The 21,322-nt window shown below is 44.0% G+C and overlaps 1 protein-coding gene across 1 annotated transcript in view; it reads right to left on the bottom strand.

Moving 5' to 3' along the window:
• ext1b (exostosin glycosyltransferase 1b) overlaps nt 1–19,869 on the bottom strand; it is an 87,266-nt gene extending 67,397 nt beyond the window's left edge. The window contains exon 1 of the mRNA XM_036515955.1: nt 18,035–19,869. Coding sequence (XP_036371848.1) covers nt 18,035–18,987 — 953 coding nt within the window. The 5' untranslated portion in view covers nt 18,988–19,869. The remainder of the gene's footprint in view (nt 1–18,034) is intronic.
• Between the last annotated feature and the right edge of the window lie 1,453 nt (nt 19,870–21,322).

Raw genomic sequence — 21,322 nt, 5'->3', positions numbered from 1 at the left:
CCACTTTATAACTGCGTGGTCATAGGGCAAAATCCTCATCTCTTACACCCTGCCTCTCCATGTGTCTGGGAGTCACCAATCATGAAGTTCCCATCCTTTATACTGCCCCATGCTTTAGAGCTGATGTCTTTATACGTAACACAGGCATTTGTCTTATGCAGTGGCTTCGTGTGAGATGTGTCAAAACGTGTGGCTGCTCTGAGGAGCAGAGGATGCTTTATTTCCTGAAGCAACTTCCCCTTTTCTGTAGTGGTAAGACAGAATATTCAAATCTTTCACATCTGGAGCATAGACAAATTAACACTGACGAAAATCACACAAGGCACTGATGACAGTGCCGGCAGACCACAAATTTGCAAGTTTTAGTTTTACAAGTTTTACATGAATACAAATGAGTCAGTGTCTGGTACAGGGTTTAGTTGCCTTTCGTGCAGGTCATGGCAAAAAGTTTTTATATGGGTATTCATGACCACTGGACAGCAGTTTCTTTCTCTGTGCTGAGCTTCAGTTGTTTTCTGCATTTTCTGGTACGTTGGATAAAACAATCCAATTTCCTTGAAGAGCGTTCAGGATTTTCCAGGGGAGGGAGACAGTGAATTAATGTTTTGTCTTCACAGTTTCCTTTTTGCCTGGACTGCCGAGACCACTCCACTAATACACAACGATTGGAGGTTTTGAACCGCACCGTTAGACAGTCATTTCCTCCCTCTTGTCTCATTTATGTATTTCACATCGTTATTTCCCAACTGGAGGAAAACACAATGTAGGAGGAAGTCTTCCTTCCGTGCAGAGATGGTGCCATGCTGGAGAAAGAGCCTGTGGATGCACAGGGAAGAAGGGAAACCTGCATGCTAAATAAAGCCACTCCCACTGGTTACTCACTGCAATGCACTGGACTGACTGCCTGCAAGCCAGATATAGCTTTTACTCGTGTATTTTTTCACCCCCACGTCTACTCACATTTAAAGGTTATGCTACATCCCAGCTACCTAGCTTGAGTCTGGGGTGCGAAGGTGGGTTGTAGAGGCAAGTAAGCTAACCATAAACATACCGAAATGCAAACTGTTTCTCCTGTGCATTGTGGCAAGGTGTTAAGTTAGTCTGTGGTGTTGTGGATCCTGTATTTTTAACACAGTTGTTAGTGTGATTTGCTGAATCGACTGCAATTTTGCCATGCTGTCTTACTTGCCGTCCCCGTTTTTCTGGAGTGAATTACATAAACCATTCAGACATCTGCCCTTAACTGCTGCTACAAGCTGTAGCATGCCATTTACTGTAGTTTACTTTGCCTTAGTTTATTGTCATACACATCTTAGGTCCGTACAAAGCTTCTTTCAATAAATTCCTGTGCCGCGGTTTGGCTCCCAGGCCCAGGATTGGCACCAGTCTCATTTGCTGACTGCTTGATATGGGCGTGACCTGAATTCAGTGTGATCATGTTCTCTCGATGACCTGTGTTTTCCTGACACCCTACAGACCTGTGCATTAATGGCCGTCTTCCATCCTTACTGATGGTTTTGTCATGCTGGGGATTTTTCGCTGCAGAGGATACACTGACCTGGAAGTGACATCATTTCACAGATATGTGTGGTAATTTCCAGAGGAGAGCTGACCACAAAATGTACCGCTAAAGATGACAACGATAAGACAGGAAATTACACTTTGAAACTGTGATATAAGCACTGAGACACCGACAAAACTGCAGTTAGCATAGAATGATGATATGCCAATGTCAGCTTCATAATCAGTAGAATGATTATCCAAAAATAATTACACAATTACATGCTGTTATATGCACAGTTCTAAACAACATACTTCCAAACAACATTCGCAAATGATTCAGTGGAGAACTGCAGCTGGAGAAGGGTATGATCCTGTTTCTTCCTCCATTCCCACTGGACCCTTCTAATGTCAGGAAAAAAGCAATTACAGTTTGTTGCACTAAAGCAAGGACATGCTTGGTCGTTTATACGTGAGGTGCTGCACTTCTTCATGAAAGTACCATGAATCGCCAGAGGCCCACACAGGTAGAGCAGCTCTTGGAGCACACCCAGACCTCTAACAGACTTGTAGGCCTTGTCAATCATTAATGGGAGTGGGTATGGGCAGGGGGTGACTGTCAGGGCTCTCCGCACTACATGAGTCATTTCCACCATCATGGCAAGATTGACATCCCCCATAAAACACACATATCCATCACTGCTGCAGCATCTAGGCCTGCACATAATTCAGACACACACAGCCCTGTGCTCTGTGCCTGACTGTTCCACAGCACATCTACTAACTCACAAACTGTCCCGTAATCCAGGGGAGGAAGTCCTGCCGAGGATCTGGTGAACATTGAGGAGATTAGTTTATGAGCCTGGCACTGACCCAAATCCATTCCTGCATTCGGTTTGCCTCATCCGTGACTGTTGACAGAGACTTTGACGGCTGCCTCTTTAAAATTCATTCACTGAGCTTTTTTAAGAAAGCAACGCAGTGAAGTGGCTTTTCTGTGGGCAAACATCCATGACTGAGGAGTACAGCGAAGCCCCTCCCTGCTAGCTGTCTCTCGGCTCTGATTGTGTGTGATCAGCGGCCAGCCAGCACATTCTCAAGACAGGGTAAACATGGGGAAGACTTCAGATCAACAGTCTGGCTCCATGGGCCAAGTCAGCATGCTTCTGCCCCCCCCCCCCCATTCTGCCTGACACCACGGTGGGGCCTTCAGAAATCTGGAGAAGCAGTATGCCCCATTGAGAGTCTTCGTCCCCAACACTGGTATATCTGCTACTGGAATGCATAATCTGAACTGAGAGGTCGTTTCACAACTCCTATGCACTCCCAAAATCTTCTCCAGAAGTCTTTTCTGAAAAGCCTGAGACTCCCTGCCTTCAGGATAGGAAACAACTTCCCTGAGCCATCAAAGTTTCAAAGTCTTGTCTTAGCCTCACAAAACAAACTCCAAACGAAACAGTGAATCCAACAGGAACTACATAGCATGGCAGCGCGCTAGTTTAACCTCAGAATCTCCCAGCCAACTCCAACTGTGTTAGAGGTCCTATAAATACAGATGAAAAACTCTGGCGTGCAAAGTGCTGAGCTACGAGGGCCACTCGACACCACCTTGACACCCCGAGCGGCATTCAGGAAGTTTTAGAACTGGCAGTGGCCGTGGGATGGAGCAGGCTGAGATAGAGTCTCCCCAGCCTCACTTGGCCTCGTCACTGGAACGCAGAATTACAGACCTGTCAGACGCAACCGCAGATCCCCCCCACCCCAACCCCCCTTCTTCCGCAGCGACTCCTCAAACCATTTCATGTAATTGAGGAGCGATGAATTAGGGAGAGTGGCAAATTAATCGGAGCTTAGTACCTCCAGGAGCAACGTGGGAATTATATCTCTGCCACTCCCCTCCATTTCCTCATATGTAGCGACATATTCATTACTGGCAATTACACACCTCAATGTTCCTCTACGACTCCAGGGAGGGAACCTCCCGCTCGCCTGCTCACTGTGTGCTTCCTACTCCCTCCGAAGGGAAAAAACTGCTTTCTCTCTCTGCCAGAATGGGTGGTTCTCATACTAAGTGCAGGTACCAGGCAGACAAGACACCAATACAATTTCCCTGCGAATTAAATCCACTCGAAACAGCCAGTGAGAGAGGTGACTGTTCACTAGGTCTCTCTCACCCCTGCATCCTTCAGTTGGTACGGCTAAACAATCAGAAAACGGTTCCCATCCGGGACTACAAATAGCCCAAGGGCTACTTGGAATGCCTTCATCATGTACTCGGGATCGTTTTCCTAATAAATATATTTGTCTTTAAATATAATGTTATAATATACTCAAGTATTAGGAGCATGCAAGCATGATACATGATCCCTCATGCGATTATAGTTCGGTGTGACATCAAGACAAATACATTAATCAAAGAGAACTAATTTAAAAATAATCCACAATAGTAGATTTGTGCTGAATGCTGGCAGATACACAAACATGTCCTTCAAACCCTTCACATGGTTGTGTGGCATGCAAACACTACATTAACCAGGCAGTTATGTCAATTTAAGTGTGCTACGTAGGGACACAAACAGCTGTTAAATGTGTAGAGTTTCAGAGAAAAATATAAAAGTAGAGAAATATTTAAACGTATTTATTTATTTTGTTCATTGATGCTGCTTAAAAAGACATTTAGCCTATTGGCATAGTACTGATTATGGCTTAAACCTAAATCAGCTTTGATATTCTGCATTAAATATAATTGAATAAAACACTGTATTTTTAGATTGGTGAAGCAGCAATTTTACGAAGCATTATTTTCCTCTGTCAAACTATAGGGGGCTTTTATCTAAAATGGTAGTCAAATAAAAAGCCATGTTGAATTTTAAAATCCAAGACCATGCAATATCCCATAGCCTTAGAGCTACTTATATTAAAAAAAAATCTCAACACAAACATCTTATGAAAACACTGCATGTGTGAATGAGCAACAGAAAATTTGCGCATTTGAAAAATAAGCAAATAAAAGGCTACTGCTAAATAATTCATCTTTTTTAGTTTCTAGCGTTCTACAAGAGAAGTCACAGTTATTGCAAATTCAGGGTTTCTCGAACAATAGCTTTGGCAACAGAGATTCCAGCTGGAGGTGGGCTATTGGGCCTTTTGGGGGCAGAGACACATGCTGCCCAGCCCCCAGAATGCCTGAAACCCGAGAGCCCCCTCTTTAGCAGTGCTGCCACTCCACAAGCATCAAAACCTCCCTCCGCATGTTGCCCGCTGGGAGAAGGACGCCTCGCTCTCTGCTGGGTACAGCGGGGGCACATCACGAGGGTGGGACAACGTTATCAGGCCACTCTGTGTCCCACTGCAGTCGCTTAACCCAGCCCGTTGGGGAAGAGGGCTGCGCTTTCACACCGATAAGCAAAGACGCACGGAGCTTAAGTGCAGTGCTTAATATGCAAACCCCAATGCAGGAAGCAAACAGGCGTGACACTTTTGTATTTGATTCAAAGGCATAAAATAAGGCAGAAACTTTTGAATTAATGCCGTGAATGCCAGGAGGTTAGTCACAGTTTTTGCTACCAATTTTTTAATGGCATAAAGCTTGGGTGCTGCATTAAGCGCCACGCTAATCCCTGGCCTTGGCAACCGCTGAATAATTGTGCTTCTTTTAACCTTCCCTTCAATTCAAGACCAGAGAGGGCTTCCCCCCACCCCTGTTGTCTCATTACACTTCCTGAAGCCTTTTTCAGATGTTGAGTCTGTACAGCTTTGCAGACAGAGCCTTTCTGCAGGCCACCATTCCAACCAGAGCTCTGCCTCTCTAGCAGCGACAAAACTCAGGCGAATGGGTACAAATCTAAAGAGCTGTTGCCTCGCTAGTGGTGGTAAAATAAATCTCCTCAGAAAATGATACCAACTAATGGCTGCTTGTTTTTTTTCTCTTCAGCAATCTTAATTTTAGTCTTTTACACAGAGCCCCCCCAACATGCCAGCCACTGTCAACCCTACAGCAATTTAAAAATAACAATGAGCAATGAATCATGTCCTTCTGCAGCAGCCACAAACGATGTCATTGTGACCCCGGGATACACTCCTGTTGTGATGCAGGTACAGCTCACTAGACCTACAGCTCACTCAGAATAGCTGAAGTTCATCTGCTGACCTCTGCAAACAGCAGCACAGACAGACAACACAGCAACTTCTTGAATACAAAAATCAAAACATCCTCAGTGTTGGTTAGGTAAACAACACAAGGTCGTGTAGCCAGACCAGTTTCAGCACAAAGTGCCTGGGTCAAATTGCCCTGTTAGAGCTGACTGCTGACTTACAGTCACTCCAGAGAACGTCCAGCTATGGATGCCACTTTGGTCATTTCAGGTCATGTTGCTGGGTAATAGAGAAAATCTACTCGAGTCCTCAGAGAAGGTTGACTTATGCCAATCGCATAAGGTATTGTTTCAGTCTTGGGGGCTGCAACTCAAGTCACCGGATCCACTTTGCCCACTCACCATGTAAAACTCCTGCATTAGATTACAACCTTCGCCTGAGACACCCATCCACCCCTCCTCCCAATGAGAATAGCGCCCTCTCCACCAGCGGCCCCCTGGGTGATTGCCAGGTGCCACGTTGAGGCAGAATGTGGTCGAGCGGCGGTCCTAGCCTGAGGGGCTCAGAGTGAGCTGCAAGTGGAGTCTAGCTGGTGGGGGGGTGTGCAAAAAGCTGCTTGTTGCATTTGTAGTCCCAGCGAGGGCAAACAAGCGAGCGCCTGAACCTGGCTGGCCTGAGGATAACACCTCTGTCTGAAAGGGTTTAATGAGGCGTTAAGTGAAATTACAGTTTGGTGATCCTCCAGCCTGCTATCATCCCAATGGCACCCTCAGGTATATATGCTCTTACTACTCATTTGACATAATTTCATTATTTCTTGCTGGCAGCAGCACTACCTAACATTTCTGCTTTGAACATAGAGGTCCCTACCTTTACTGTCTTATACCATGGCTTTATTCTTCCATGCTTAGCAATCACCCTTGTGTCAGTTGTCAGGGCCTCACCTGGTCACCTTTTTTCACTATCAAAAGCCAGGGTTCTAACAATATTCAGCCTTCATTCCCCTTTTTAATATTCCATCTTGAGTTTTCATACACTGAATTCTGTTTCATGGTAGGTGATAAGCTATAAAATTTGTAAATTGTTTTTGAAATATTCATAAATAGTTTGGGCACACCAGGATGTAAACTGTTTGCTAATATACAGTGATGGTCTTTTATTATTTTTTTTTTTTTATTTTATTACGCATCAATTTGCCTATGCTGCTGAGAGGGGCCGTACAGGTCAGAAAAGCCTGCTATGATATGGCTTCCTTGCAGTTTTGCAGTCTCTATATGCTGCGTCTGAGCTTCAAAAGACACCAGGTTTGACCAAATCAGCAGGCTTCACTGCACGGACAAGAGTGGGCAGTGCCTCATGACCCTTTACTTCTAGCCCTTTCACAACTGTCCTTGTCCCTTATCATTTCCTCCCTTCTCCCCCCAAGCCGTCCCATTGAATTTCATACAGACAAGACACAATGCAGCGATTTCAGGGTTCAGTAATAACTCACAGGACATGGACTGTTCAGCACAAACCCTGATTTTAATTTGCACATTTTAATGTTCACTGAGATTTTTGAACTGGACAAAAAAATAATAAATAAATAAATAAACAGACAAAACCTCATTTTTATTTCATCGTGATGTATTTTGACATGGTTAAACACGCACAGTAAATCCACTTTTCCTGAGCTGCTAATTGAACAGGTTTTAGCGGTAGCATGTCTGTGTTTGAGAGGAGCGTGTGGTGCTCTGCTCTGTTTAAATGGACTCGCTCTGGCCCAGGCTCTTCACAAACACCCATGCCTGCCTCCCTTATCTGCACAGGGGCAGAAAAAGAGGCAGAACACAAAAGCCAGAGAGGGGTACTTTAAAAAAATAAATAAAAATAAGAAAAACATCTGAAACGGCCACGGATACAAATGCGAGAGTGCAGCTCTGAAAAGAAGACGGAAATAAAAAGCACAAATGTTCCCAGTTTTCATCCACACAGATTAGCACAATCCCCAAATGTTCCAAAAAGAAATGTTCTCTCCTAGACACCCCCCCCCCCACTCCCCAGTGGTAGAGGTAGCGATCCGTGAAGCGTCATGAATTCTGCTAAATGAAAGTCAGTGAGGTGCCTAAACCGCCATTGTTGCCATTTCCCAGAGTTCAAAAGCAAATGACTGAAATTTAAAACTCCTCCAGTGATTGGGTCGCCAGCTAAGGGGAGAGGTCTTGGGGGGTGGGGGTGTATGGGGGCTCTGGTGTCAACAAGGCCTAGGCAGGGTAAAGAATCTGTGCAAACTTTTTAACAAAAGGGCCTCTCAGGGCCTCCCTGAGGCAACAGAGACCCACTTTGTTGCTGAGGAAGTGATGTCACTCAGAGAGGGCCCGAGCGCATGCATGTTGACCAGCAACTGCAAACATAAAACAGTTCCATATCAAACAGTCATACATCACTCCAACATACGCCCCCCAAGTCCGTCACACTCCACCATCTCCACTGCAAATGACCCATTCCAACATGACAAGTAATTTTTGCTGAGGTCCTCCCACATATGCACACACTGTTCGGCTGATGTTTCTCAGTACTCACTAAAATAATGTTCTTTTGAACTGGAAAGAAGGTGAATGACAGCTAAGTGTGCCCATATATGGAATGCCTGGAAGACAACAATGATGTAAACGCATCAAGCTTTGAGTATAATGGAGCACACAAACAGGTCTGTGGCTATGTAAAAATGTCACAGATGCTGTAATCTCCGTGCTAATACACAAAAATCACATCCTTAACGTGCAGTTCAACTGCGTCACCCAAGCTGTAAACTAGGCCAACTCTTCCGCCTGCTGCCCTGCTCTGATGCACCGGCTCTGTCAGGCGCAGTCCTCAAGGCTTTCTGATACTCTGCACGAAATTTTGGTGACGTCCCCCCCAGACAAGGAGCGATGCCCGGGGGGGGGATGTGCTCACCGTAGTTGACAGTGGGACAACACTCCTGCCCCCATTGTTCTTTCAACAGACAGACTGAAATCAGGGCAAAGGGATGGCCTCGTGCAAGCGAGCGCTGACACAGGCAAACACACAGAGCCTTCCTCACTTGCCTCAGGTTCAGAGGAAGCTTCATCAAGGAGCAACATTCGCGAAAGCTGCCCCATCAGTGTGATTCTTGGATGCAGCCCCCCGACAAATATGCGTGAAATTCAAACTGTGGCGAATCGCAACAGAGTCAAAGCAACAGCCTCGCCCCATCCCCCACCGCTTTTTTCGGCAGGGGACCTTAAAAACCAAGAAGGGCTGCTTGTGTGGGAATCTGTGCTTTGAGCCCCCCCCTCCATCCCCCCGCACGTTTGTCCCACTATCAAAAGCCAAGGCGAGCGGCTTTCATCTCCAATGCGAGACAGATGTCAGAACGCTTAAATCAGATCCCATTCAGGCTGGCTCCAGAGCAAGCCCGCCTCCCTCTCTCCCTGCGTTTAACGGGGCAGATACGTCTCCAATTGAATTCTGCCGGATAAGTGACTCAGAACTTCTTTTACTGCCATCCCTTCCGATTATTAATTCATACTCCTGGAGGTACCTCCGTGAGCCTGACAGGCGGTGAATAAAAGGGACCCGTTCCTCGGCGCCTTCTTGTGCTGGGCCTTCAGCGGTGGCAGTGCGAATCGCCTTGATTTGAAAGGGACTTGAGCACCGAGGCTGTGAACGGGGGAGACAAACAGCATGCCCGCCATGGTAGGATGACATCACCCTGCGCCCCTCACAGAGCCGCCCATTCAGAAATGGATAAACCCACACGGAAAGCATCAAAGGTCCCGTAATGGTGGTCTAGACTTTGGAATGGCATGTGTGTGTCTGTGTGGGGGATTCAACAACCCCCTCCACCCCCAAGCAGCAGTGACTCTGAGGGACATGCCACTGACAGCAAGCCAGAGTTAATCCCCGAGAGAATGTGGGCCACGCTGTTCCGGCTCGCCCCCGGCCGCTCGCTATGGGACAGACAGCGGGGTCACGCTGGCCCCCGATGGAAAGGGTTAAGCAGAACAAGCATTCCTGGGAAATGGCTGTACCAACAGTGAAGAGAGCGGCCTTCCCTGCTGGCACCAGGGCATTATTCCCGCTAATCCATCAAAGAAACACCCCCACCAAAATGCACCAGTGAAAACATGGCAGGGTCCACTTTTTGGGGGAGGGGGATGAGGGAATGTGAAGCCCACACAGACAAAACCAGAAGAGAATGTATATAGCTGCAGACACTCTGAGGACAAGGCAGGTGACCTCCCAGCATTACAATGTGGAGTCTTCACAGAAGCTGAGACTTCTCTCACAATCCAAGGCACTAAACCCTCTAGACTAGAGAGTGCGGTAAATGGATTAGTAAAATTAATATGCGAGGTGAAAATGATAGAGAAAACTGATACACAGAAGGCAATTATATTGTTAGATTGTCTGATAAGATATACAGCAGCCTCCCCATATTATGCAAAAACATTAATCACCAATTCAGCAGTATGGTATTCTAGCTAATTACTTTCAGTACATTAGCATATAAGATTGTTAGCTTTTTTTATTTAAGTAAAACCGAGATCATGAAATATTCATGTGTTTACTAAACTGACAACAGAAACACAAACAGCTATAATCATGCAAACATGCTTTAAGAAAGCACAGACAGCCAAACCTCTTTGGGCTGAGATCTCATCCCGTTTTACAGCTCGAACTTGCATAGAGAGAGTCTGGTTAAAATGCTAGACAGGAAGTCTTGTGCCAATAAAACTAGATTAGACTAGAGCTAGCAGTGAAAGGTTAATGTGTAAGCCTGGATGGAGGCCCTCATGGTTGCCTTTCCTTTGGGAGCCTCCAGTCAAACTTTGGTTATCAAGCCTCCGCTGAGGCCTGCGGCAGTTTTGAGATGGGCCAGTGCACCCTGGGAGGAAACTCTATGCCAGCGTTAACCTCATCACATCAGATAATGTTTTTTTTTTTGTTGCTGGAATGTGTTATGCCTTTTTGACAAAACTCAAATTACTAGTGAAAAGTAAGCAGCGAGAGAAACTGTGACCATAAGGAGCTGGATATCTGTTGGATAAGAAAATAATATTGTATCACATATAGGTATATATAATTTATACCCTTCAGCGTGTTCATTTTTACTGCGGCTCACATAAAATCTTGAAAGACACTATGAAAAATTATTAATTTTGCCATTTTTGAAATAGCACATTATATATATGGATAATTATAAGTAAGAATTGACAGACTCATTCATGTTGTTCTTTGTATAGATAACAACAAAGCTGGATTAACACAATACAATATAATGTTCTGACTACTTCAATTTGAGCAGATGAGAAGGGATACTTACATTTTGATACTCAATAGAACAGAGCTCAAGAATAAAATAAAACTGCATGCACCGTGGCGACACACTGCAACAAGCTCGAGAGAGCTGTGGCAGCATCTTATTACTGACCAGCTGTGTTGCTGTTGGAATAATTTACACCTTCCCTCAGAGAAGTCTACACCTGCAAACGGTGAAAGCAAAAACACCATTCCAATGAAAACCTTTCAAATGAAGGGTGAAGAATGGTGCTCCTGTCATCTGACATTAAGTGGTGCCTGGAACCTGCGGTTTAGAAAAGGCTGCCAGATTGCTCTGAGGTTCACCCATGGTTTTAGAGCTACAGCCAGCCAACTTCTGGAATTGATACTAGGATATACAACAAAGACAGCATGCTTTCAATAAACATCACAGTTACTATGCATCATGTCAAAATGTTCTTTTTATGTAATCCAAGTTAACTTAGTTTCCCAATAAAACAAAAATGAACAATATAACACCAGAAAAAAAGTTACTGTTTAATCAGTAGATGCTTGCATCATTGCTATATTTAGCCAACAAGAAACTGTACACTGCCTTCACATTTTATGACTGTCATTGTTAATTTATTGGTATAGTGATTTTTACTGAATATATGTATTTATTAAGTAATTGTTCTCTAATAGACAGACTCATGGTTGAGAAACTTTACCACAACTTTAGCTGTCTGTTGCTGATTTTTTTTTAATTTTTATAAATTCTTAGAAACAATTCACAGCTTTTTTGAATATTTTGACTGAGGCACACTGAAAATGTTGATTTATGCTTTGTTTCTTTGCACGCGTGAGTGATCTGAAAGATGAGACAATAACACATCATGCCATTTGTTTGAGACGCAAATGTTTTGGCCAATTCATTTATCAGCTAAGGGTTTGGGCGGCACATTACTGAATGCAAAAGACAAATCAGCAAGCAAAATTCTGGCATATGTTTTTGGGTCCCTCAAGATATTTGTAAAATAAATCGTCCTGCTTCATCCATGCCTCTTTGTTCCTAATACGCAGGCCAACCAAATGAGCATCAGGAGAGACAGATGACTCCTTGTCATATCAATGATGTTTACCACAGCTAGTCAGATCGTTAGATTCCCCATCTGAATCCACTTCTGCTCTCCAGGATTTCTTGGCAGTTGTATGCTGCTTTGTCGTGGTCTGGTAAGTATATTATATGTACTGTATTTACCGAAAGCAGCTAAGAGCCTGCTTTAAGCAAATTCTGAGAATGGACGAAACTACCCAAAAAGAAATCAAACTTAGAGATTAGGGACATCGGCATAACTACTTTACAGATCACATTAACCCATTGACTGAAAACATTGATTACTCTTTTACTGAAGAGTTTTGCTCATTGGTTTGTAACTTCTGTCAGTGTAACCAAGACCCTGTTCACTCCTGGTATTAACATGCGTCTTGGGTGATCCGATCACAAATGGACAGCTCTAAATACGTCTGTTCACACCTGGCATTAAAATGCATCCCCACATGCGTCTCGAGTGACCACTTGCGATCGGATCTCACTTCCCCGCTCTATATGCAAATAAACACATACATCATTTCCGTTTGCAAATGTAAGTTTATGCATCACTTAAAGGTTTGCTTGGACGAATCTTGTTATGACTGTCACTATGAAACAATGCATGTTGTGTCTGTAAATGAAAACCTAGTTGACTAGCAAGCTAGATTCGGTTCATCACTGAAATTAAATACCCTTAACTCAGCCACAGCTGATCTTTTGTTAAATGCTGTTTATCGTTGGAAAAAGCATAAACGCTAGACTAGAACATTCTGAACTTCACCGTATTTGTCTGGCACCTTGCCAGCATGGTTGAATTAAATATGCTAAGCAAGATATTATGTTTCCAAGGTTTCTTATGTTATTCACTGCAATGAAAATGTTACATAATGTAGTTTAATATCAAAAGGTGTTTGTTGGTTTGCTAGTGCTGTGAATACATCTATGAATTACTTTTCTAAAACTGAAGCGCGCTTGTAATGGAAGAAGGTACATTTTAAAACGTTTGACGTGAAAGGACTTAACGTGGCTTATTGTTCTAAAACAGTGATCAATGATCACCAAATTTCTCTCGGACATCTCTTGTCATAAACACTTCCACCTGTCAAATCAAATCAAAACCAAAATCCTATGAGTATGGACGCTTTTTTGATAAGAGATAGTGTTTATGACATGTGAGTTGTCAGACAAATTTGGTGATCATTGATCGCTGTTTTGGGACATTAAACCTCGTTAAGCTTTTTCCTTATAATGGGCGTCAATGGAGAGGAAAATGTAGTGAGATAATGACCATACTCCTAGGATTTTGGTTTTGATTTTTTTGCAGGAGGAAGTGTTTCTGACAAGAGATGTCCAAGAGAAATTTGGTGATCATTGATCGCAGTTTTGGAACATTAAGCCACGTTAAGCATTTTAGAATGTCCCCTTGATATTCATGATATCGTAAATCTTGACTCCCACAATAGTCTAACATTTATTTGTAGAACTACAACACTTCACGTATTATTCATAATACCATTTTTCATGTAATATACTGCACCTTACTTACACCTTTGGGGCTTGGAAGCATTTGAGGTAGCTTGCAAACTCTAGTTGTTGTTGTTGCCTGTTATCACTTATTAACTTATTTTTCATGCTATGTAGTGCACATGGCTCGTTATGTTTTCATTAGCGTTACTAAGCTTATCATAGTTTTCAGTTAGCATTTGCTAAATTTTAACATTAAATCGCTGTTACCTCAAAGCTAAAATTAGCTAGAATTTTTCCAATCTAGTGTTCTAATCGCACTGGTTTTAGCTTATGCGCTAAACAGCTAATCAAACCGGTGTGAATGCCGTTGGCGTGTGAATGAGTACGTACTTCCGCTTAAGCAGAGGACATCAGTTGAGTAGGCAGTCCTTCAATGTGGCCCAGGACGCATTTGCATTCACTCTGCTAAAAGAATGTGGCCATATGCGGCCCAGACCACCTCCGAATGTGGTCTGAGAGATTGGATCTCAAGGACCTCAATGCATCCTAAATGCGTCTTTGGTGCGTTCACACCTGTACTTAGCACTGTCCACTTGTGATCAGATCACTAAAGACGCATGTTAATACCAGGTGTGAACAGGGCCTAAATGTAACAAGCAAACAAAGAAGAAAACAGAAGTCTGTTAACAGGATACAATAAATCCATAAACTGAAAGGTCGTGCTTTTACAGGTCTCTGCATGTTCATAGAGTAGCCGGTGGTACAGCACTGACACAACGAGACCTCTGCCTACTCTTACCTTTTTTCAGAGCAGAATAGGCTTATGACTCACAGTTTTGCCTCACCAGGATAAAATATAATACAAGATGTAATACAGAATATACAAACATAAACACATTTACCATGATTACTAGTGCACGTATTATCCTTGAAACATGCAACACAGCTATTGCTGTTGGGCATTATCATGAATGTCCTTCAGATAGGAGGCCATAATCAAATTTGATTCATAGAGCCCTTTTCATTTCCAAAATCTGTCCCCTTTCACACCCCAACCTCATGGGACATCCCTATAGTAGTGAAAAATACATGATTTTTAAAAAGCACATTTTAAGTGTCTATCCTTAAATATGAAATTTAAAAAGCTTCATCCTCGATGAGCTTTCCATTTAAGAAGCACTCCATTTTGTGACAAAATTCACTTGACAAGGAAAACAGCTCACTGATCCCTTGAGCAACCTTGAAATGCTGGTGTGAGGGAAGTGGCCAAAGTACAAAGTCAACAGCAGCAGACAGATATACTGGTTAAGTATTAAATTGGTAGGTGATGCAGGAGTCAACAGGGGAGTGCGAGGAGAGGGGAAAAAAAGAGGGCCGAATGGAAACACACTGACCTCACATAAACCGACTTGCTGGAACACTGCTGCAGCCAGACTTAACGCGGGCTTAAAAATAACCAAAAGTAACCAACACAACGGGCAGGCCCTGCAATGCCCATTTCAAAGCAATCTCCCGCCTGGTGCTCTGGATGCGGGTCTCCAAAGCTCCACCCAACCTGATGAAATTGGGTACATTTGCTTAAGTTTCCAGCGTGCCTCCCGACGCTCACCTGATGCTCGCAACTCATCCCAGCAAACGTTGGCTGCTCTTGCCGGGCTTGACAGAGCGGAATCGGATGAGTTAGGGAGGGCTCCCGCCCGTGCCCCTCTGCATCAGTCCTGGAGCAGGTGGCAGAACAGCGGTCGCTCCACTGACTGAGCCGGAGATAATGTGGGCTGCTGTGGCAGGAGTCCTTCCTGCCTAGCTGCCTGTGTGTGGCTGCAGACAATGTGACATCACACTCACACAGCTGAAGTGTGTTTCCAGAGCAGCATCAGCACCCGTTGCTGTAATTGCACGCTCATCTCTAACTACAGACTTGGAAAGGGGAAGCACTGAGAGTGGCATGTAGGCATAAAAAACAAGGAAGGTTACTGAGTAGAGAAACTTATGATATGCATTTCAGCTTTCTTATTTATGCTCCAAGAGGGTGGACTACATATACAAGAATGTTACAATCAAGACAAGACAGATAAGAGATAGATCAGTAGACAGCTCAATGTGTTTTTGCAACCCGATAGTCACCTTTAATCTGTGTTGCAGAGGCAACCTGAAACATATTAAATATTTAAACAGAGATTAATATTAACTGAATGCATTTGAAATGTTCCTCTTAGTCATATATTAACATACAGTCCCATTAAGAAGAGTCTTGTTCCTCGATTCAAGGAGTCTGCATGGAGACCACAAATTGTTTGCTGAGGGTTTCGACATTACGAGCAAAGGTATATGTCTTTACTTGTGTTTCAATGACAGGGGTTTTTCATTAAGCCACGGGGCTATGGCTTTAAATGCCTTAAAATATACAGTTCTACATCTTTTATACAGTGTTGTTGACACATGTCAAGAGCATTTTGTTCCTTGCAAGATAATGGTAGAATTGTAATGTTAGGCTCCCAGTGGCTTTCACTTATGGTTCACTTTCAGTTCTCCAAGCAGTTGGTCTACGTTAACAAACATAAATAAACTGTATGAGAATGAATCACCACACAGAAGAGGTACATTACGGAGGCAAAATGAAATCAAAGAAAAAGTATGAGCCATTCGATTCTTGATGTCACGCCTGAACTGAAATAAATCAGCTAGACAGATGTTTTATATAACAGCATTTATGCAAATTAAAACAAACGAACATGGAATGATTCCAACTTCACAACCAGCAGCTCCCGCCTCCAGTAACGGTGTGCTGTACTGTGAAATGGCACAATGCAGTCTTTCTGGTTGACACCACACAGTACACTGACAAACAGCTGTTCTTACATGTGTGGCAGTTTCCCAATTAACACCACCGCTTCCCACTGAGTAGTGCTAACCACACATTGGCACTAACGCCGACACGTTTGCCTTGAAATAGTTTGAAACGGGAACATTCGGTGCCAAGCCACAAGGAAACTCCAGCTTTTGTCATGCTCTTGCCAACAGTGTTGTGGAGGAGAGCAGAGAAACGAGGTGGAGAGTGGGAAACATATCAAATAACACCAAACTCACTTGGTTGGCCATGTCTGGGCAAAAAATACGCATGTCTGCTTAAATTCGGAATATCGTTGTTGCTGGTGATTTCCCAATCCATTACCGAAAAGGGGCTGCGTCATGCGTTATATATAGCTGACTTGCACACATTCACAGTGTCCCACGGTCTTATGAGCCAATTTGCAGGACCCCATTTGAATTTTGAATGAGTCCACTTCATCTGTGCATGTCTCTGGATGCTCATAAAGACACTCCCTTGCAGTGGGTTCCGAGTCAGAAATGCAGACATGACATTTTCCTCTAAAGAGGAGCACAGTCATTAAGTGCCTGCGTGCAGGGGGATTCTTCTCCCATTCCGTTCCTTTACAAGGAGACATAATTACAAAAATAAAACAAGAGAGCCCTAGAAGACAGCCCCTCAAAATCCTCCAAAGGAAAGCCCTTTGCATATGAATCCTCACATCGGACATGGCTATAACAATCAATAGTGAAGTTAAGGGTGTATACAGTATACACCTACAAAGTCCAATTTCACACCAGCTGTAAGACAGGCTTCACATGCTGTGAGTTATCCTCCACACTACATCATTCAGAGAATTTACAGCTTAGCTAAAAAAACAACATTATGTACTGTATTTCATTCCCCTAGGTATCTTTTGTGAAAAGGTCATGCTGAGTTCAAAAGATAAGTCATACTGCTGTCAAGCAGAGCAGCTTCAAAGATCCCTCTAGTCCATACTTTTTCTGATTGTCAGTGAGGTTGTCTAAATTCTGGTCAAGTCTGCTGTGTCAAACCTTCAACCATAACTTCATCAGATGAAGCAGATGTGTGATATTCATGTATTTCATTAATGTAAAGTTAAGATTATTTGTACATACTTGTGTAGTTCATTTTAGAAGTATCATGACAAGCTAGGTCACCCCAACCCAGACTGGCTCACCATTGTTGCGATGATGTAACCCTGTCAGCTTCATTCCCAGGCATACGGAATGGGCCCCTGCCTATCCTTGCTTGGCACTACTACAATCTGTAATGTGGGGTAAATTTCATCACTAGGAGGGACGGCATTGATTTACACAAACACAGATAAGTGATTGGGTGGCTGGAGTTTTTCATTCATGCTTGAAAAGAAGCAGGGACCGACAAAAAGGGGAAACAGGAGATAGCGTAAAATGATCTCCCCACCAGATTGGTCGCTGAGATCTTGTCAGCAACGACAATGCACTTCAGTGGCAATAACCGGACACAGCTCAGTTAGCAATCTGCTTTAAAACTCACAAAAGGAGTTCCTATACGCAGCAGTGTGACCGTGGCCTGCAGACACACAGCGCTGAACTAATGAAGACTGCACAATTTCAGTTGCGAGCTTCATTAAATATGGACAATGACTCTGTCAGCGAGCCAGCATCAAATTCTGGTAAATAAATAAACCCCGGCGACTTATTCAACAGTAAGTGGCCAGATTGCTGCTGTAACACGCATCTCACCTGGAAAAAGGTGTTGAGACCAAACTCGGTATGGACCTGAGAAAAGTTTGAACTTACTTGTCATATTCGGCGTTATCCTTGTCGCAGCGTGCGTCCTTGTGTTTCTGCCAGTCCTTCCCGTGTTTACAGGTGGTTAGGAGCACGACATCCTCTGCGTTGTGGACATGGTATAAGGCATTCCTCGTATCTGACCCGATCCCGGTCAGGTATCGCTTCCCCTTGAAAACCAACATGTATTTCCTGAAAGGAGGAATGGTATTGTACTTTAAGTAACCCCGCTCCCCGCCGGTCCTGGGGTGGTCCTTTGAGAACAGCGGGATGGACACATCGAAGTTCGGTCTGAAGTTCTCGGTGCTGATGCTCGCCTTGGCCAGCATGGCCTGGCCGATGTCGAAACCCAAGTCTTCCGTGTAGTCCGGCCACGTCCCCGAGTACAGGTTGAAAATAAGGTGATTCCTGCCATTGTTCCAGAGGTGTAGGTTCTGGACCTTAGTTTTTAAATTGTGCACATACTGCGGCGACAGCTGGTCCCGGTCCAACGTATCCAGGCTCAGAACGAACAAACAAGCCTGACCAGGGTCCGAAGTGTAAAACCTTGAACCCTCGATGGCCGATAAAATATTTTGGTAACTTTCTGAGATCTTTTCCCCCTTCTGTTGGGGATAAACGTAAACTTTAAAGCCGTTCTTTTTGCACAGAGAAAAGTCAAAGCAGGACTCCATGCGACACCTCTTGCCTTTGTAAACGCTTGAATTGACGTCCCTCTTTTGCCTCGGCGATATGTGAATGTTGTAATCCTCGGTCTCCGCTTGATCCCAGGGAATGAAATGTTGTAAGGGGTCCGAGAAATGTGGCCAGGGTTCATCCGGGCGGTATCCATTGCGGCTACGGTCGTCACGCCGGTTCGGGTTCCTGCTGGATGCCGGGACCTGCACCCCTCCAAAGTAGAACAGCAGAACAAGACACGCGCCGGCGGAGAGCAAGATTAAATAACGTTTTTTGGCCTGCATGTGTCCTACGGTCTGGGTCGAGATGTTTGCAAATAAATCCAAAGCGCCCCGAAGTTTCGCTCTCACCACCTCCAGCTGCTCCACTCCGCCATCTTCCAGCCTGCAAGGATTTCAAACTCGCGTCTTCCCCCTTCTGCTGATACCGTTCCCCAATCCAGCGATTGATCCAGAGCATGTGGGCGACTTTATTATTTAATTTCTCTCTCTCCCTCTTCTATCGACCATTTTACAATACAATGCGGCGTGTTGTGACTGGTGTATCTCCTTGCTAAAACCAGTCTTGCTAAAAAATCTGAGGTACTCCACTGTCTCCCTTGCTCTCCCAATATTACAGTTGCCTATTCAAATATAAAAGCTGTGCTCCCTGTGCTGTTTGCGTTATTAGACCTTGCTCAGAGCAACTGCTAACTATTTCCCCTCAAGAGTAGCAGAGGGGTTCGAGTTGCCCTGCCTTTTACGCCACAGGGGGAGAACCTGCAGTTTAGATGTAGCTAGCTAAAGTCGTTAACACAGCGACTAGGGTTTAAAGCTGTCGATGAGGTAACAACCAGATGTCCAAGAGTAAATTTAGCCGGTTTCGGTCGGTTTCTCGCAAGATGATTCACTCCCTGTTTCGAACAAACAAAAAAAGAAAAAACGGGGGAAAAACGGCAGTTTATTGTAGCCAGTGTAGCCTTACGAATCCCTGCATTTCTTCTTATTTTATCGGTAGACCCTCATACATTCTATATATATTCCTCTCATCGGGTAACTGGCCCTAGAGTAAGCAAATACACAACTGGCAGAACGACCGGGAATACCGGTGAAACTCAATGACCGAATCTCAGAATAAATAGAATTCGTTTAAAAAACGAGATTCCTTGATCCCAGTGTCCAATTACCAAATGCTCAGTTGTTCCGATTGTTACACTGTAACATTCCAATCCCGACACGACGGCAGCTGACGTGACGTCCCATCACCACGCATCAGATTCTCCGATTGGTTATTTGTCAAAACCGGAAGAGGCGGTGCTTCTCTTGCACCCATTCAGACCCAGCTCTCACCAGACAGTGTGAAACACGGCACAGAAAGCCTCGCAGAAGTGACCGGTGTGGCGGTGTTGAGACGTACAAACAAACAACTTTCAAAGTAATGCGTGAGTTCAACGTAACCGGACATTACTATGGTAAATGAAACGGTTAAAATTTACTTTTGGTTTGACTTGACTTGATCTGATGATCAGGTCGGTGTTGAAATTGCTTTGTCTGCGCCCCAGTTCAATCGCTATGTTTTGGCCTTTTCATTTATTTATATCAGCAGATATATCAGCAAACAAAATGTTAAAGGTAATTCTAAACAGAAAAATGGACACGGTTCTGACGCTTACTCTGTCAATATACTTCTTTTTTTCCCAAATTTACAACTGACACATTATTTAAATTTATCATCTAGCATGCATAGAGAACTGTGCACTTTTTAGAATCATTGTATTAATGTTGTTTGGGTGATTTGGACTTATATCAAAACAGACAGAATTAAATGTCACCACTGTACATTGAATTTCCTTCAGTGAATGACTTTTATTTAAATAATAATTTTCATCCAAGGACCTCAAAGCACTGTACCATGTAACTCTAAATAATACAGGGTGAAAAACACACTGTTCTTCCATCAATGAGTAGCTCACTATCATCACATATATCAGTCAATTACATGTTCAAAATAAGGGTCCCAGATGGTGTATCTTGCTGTGGCATCATTATTAGGATTTTATTTTATTTAGGATTATTAGGTCCTTTGTGATACTTTAAGGGTGCTGGGGTCTGTGACCAGCAAAAGTGAGTGAGGGCCACAGTGTATCATCTAGTCCAGAAGCCAGAACCTCACCCTGTAAATTGCCACCGTCCCTGGTTTCTGCTTGGCCCAAACGGAAAAGTGTCCCACATTCAATGTCTCCTGCAGGAGGAGTAAGCCAGGCCCTGCTGAGCCTCAGCCACATGGCTAGAGCAGGCTACGTGCTTCCACGGCTCCTGGCTATGCATGAGAGAAACTAAAGAAAGCACTCTTTGTGTTTTTTTTCCTTTGTCAAAAAATGTATTTGAACAGTGGTTTACAGTGGTGACGCTGAAGTCATCTTTGTTGCTCCCAGGATTTCTTTTGTTCCCTGCACAGATAGATAGTGTTAAAGCACTTCCTTTTCAGAGGGCAGGCTTCTTCGATAAACGCCAGAGTTTAGGAAGCTGTAAATAAATACCTGCAGCCAGAACGCGGTCCTTGGGTTCACAGCATTCCGAGGCAGAAGGCAGACAAAACAGCTTTTGAGAACCCTTTCCCTGTGAGAGATGAGACTTCAGA

This window comes from Megalops cyprinoides, chromosome 21 (genome assembly GCF_013368585.1).
Source record: "Megalops cyprinoides isolate fMegCyp1 chromosome 21, fMegCyp1.pri, whole genome shotgun sequence".
NCBI lineage: Eukaryota > Metazoa > Chordata > Actinopteri > Elopiformes > Megalopidae > Megalops > Megalops cyprinoides.
The sequence above is the reverse complement of the archived record's forward strand: the minus strand, read 5'-3'. Positions and strand labels throughout refer to the sequence as shown.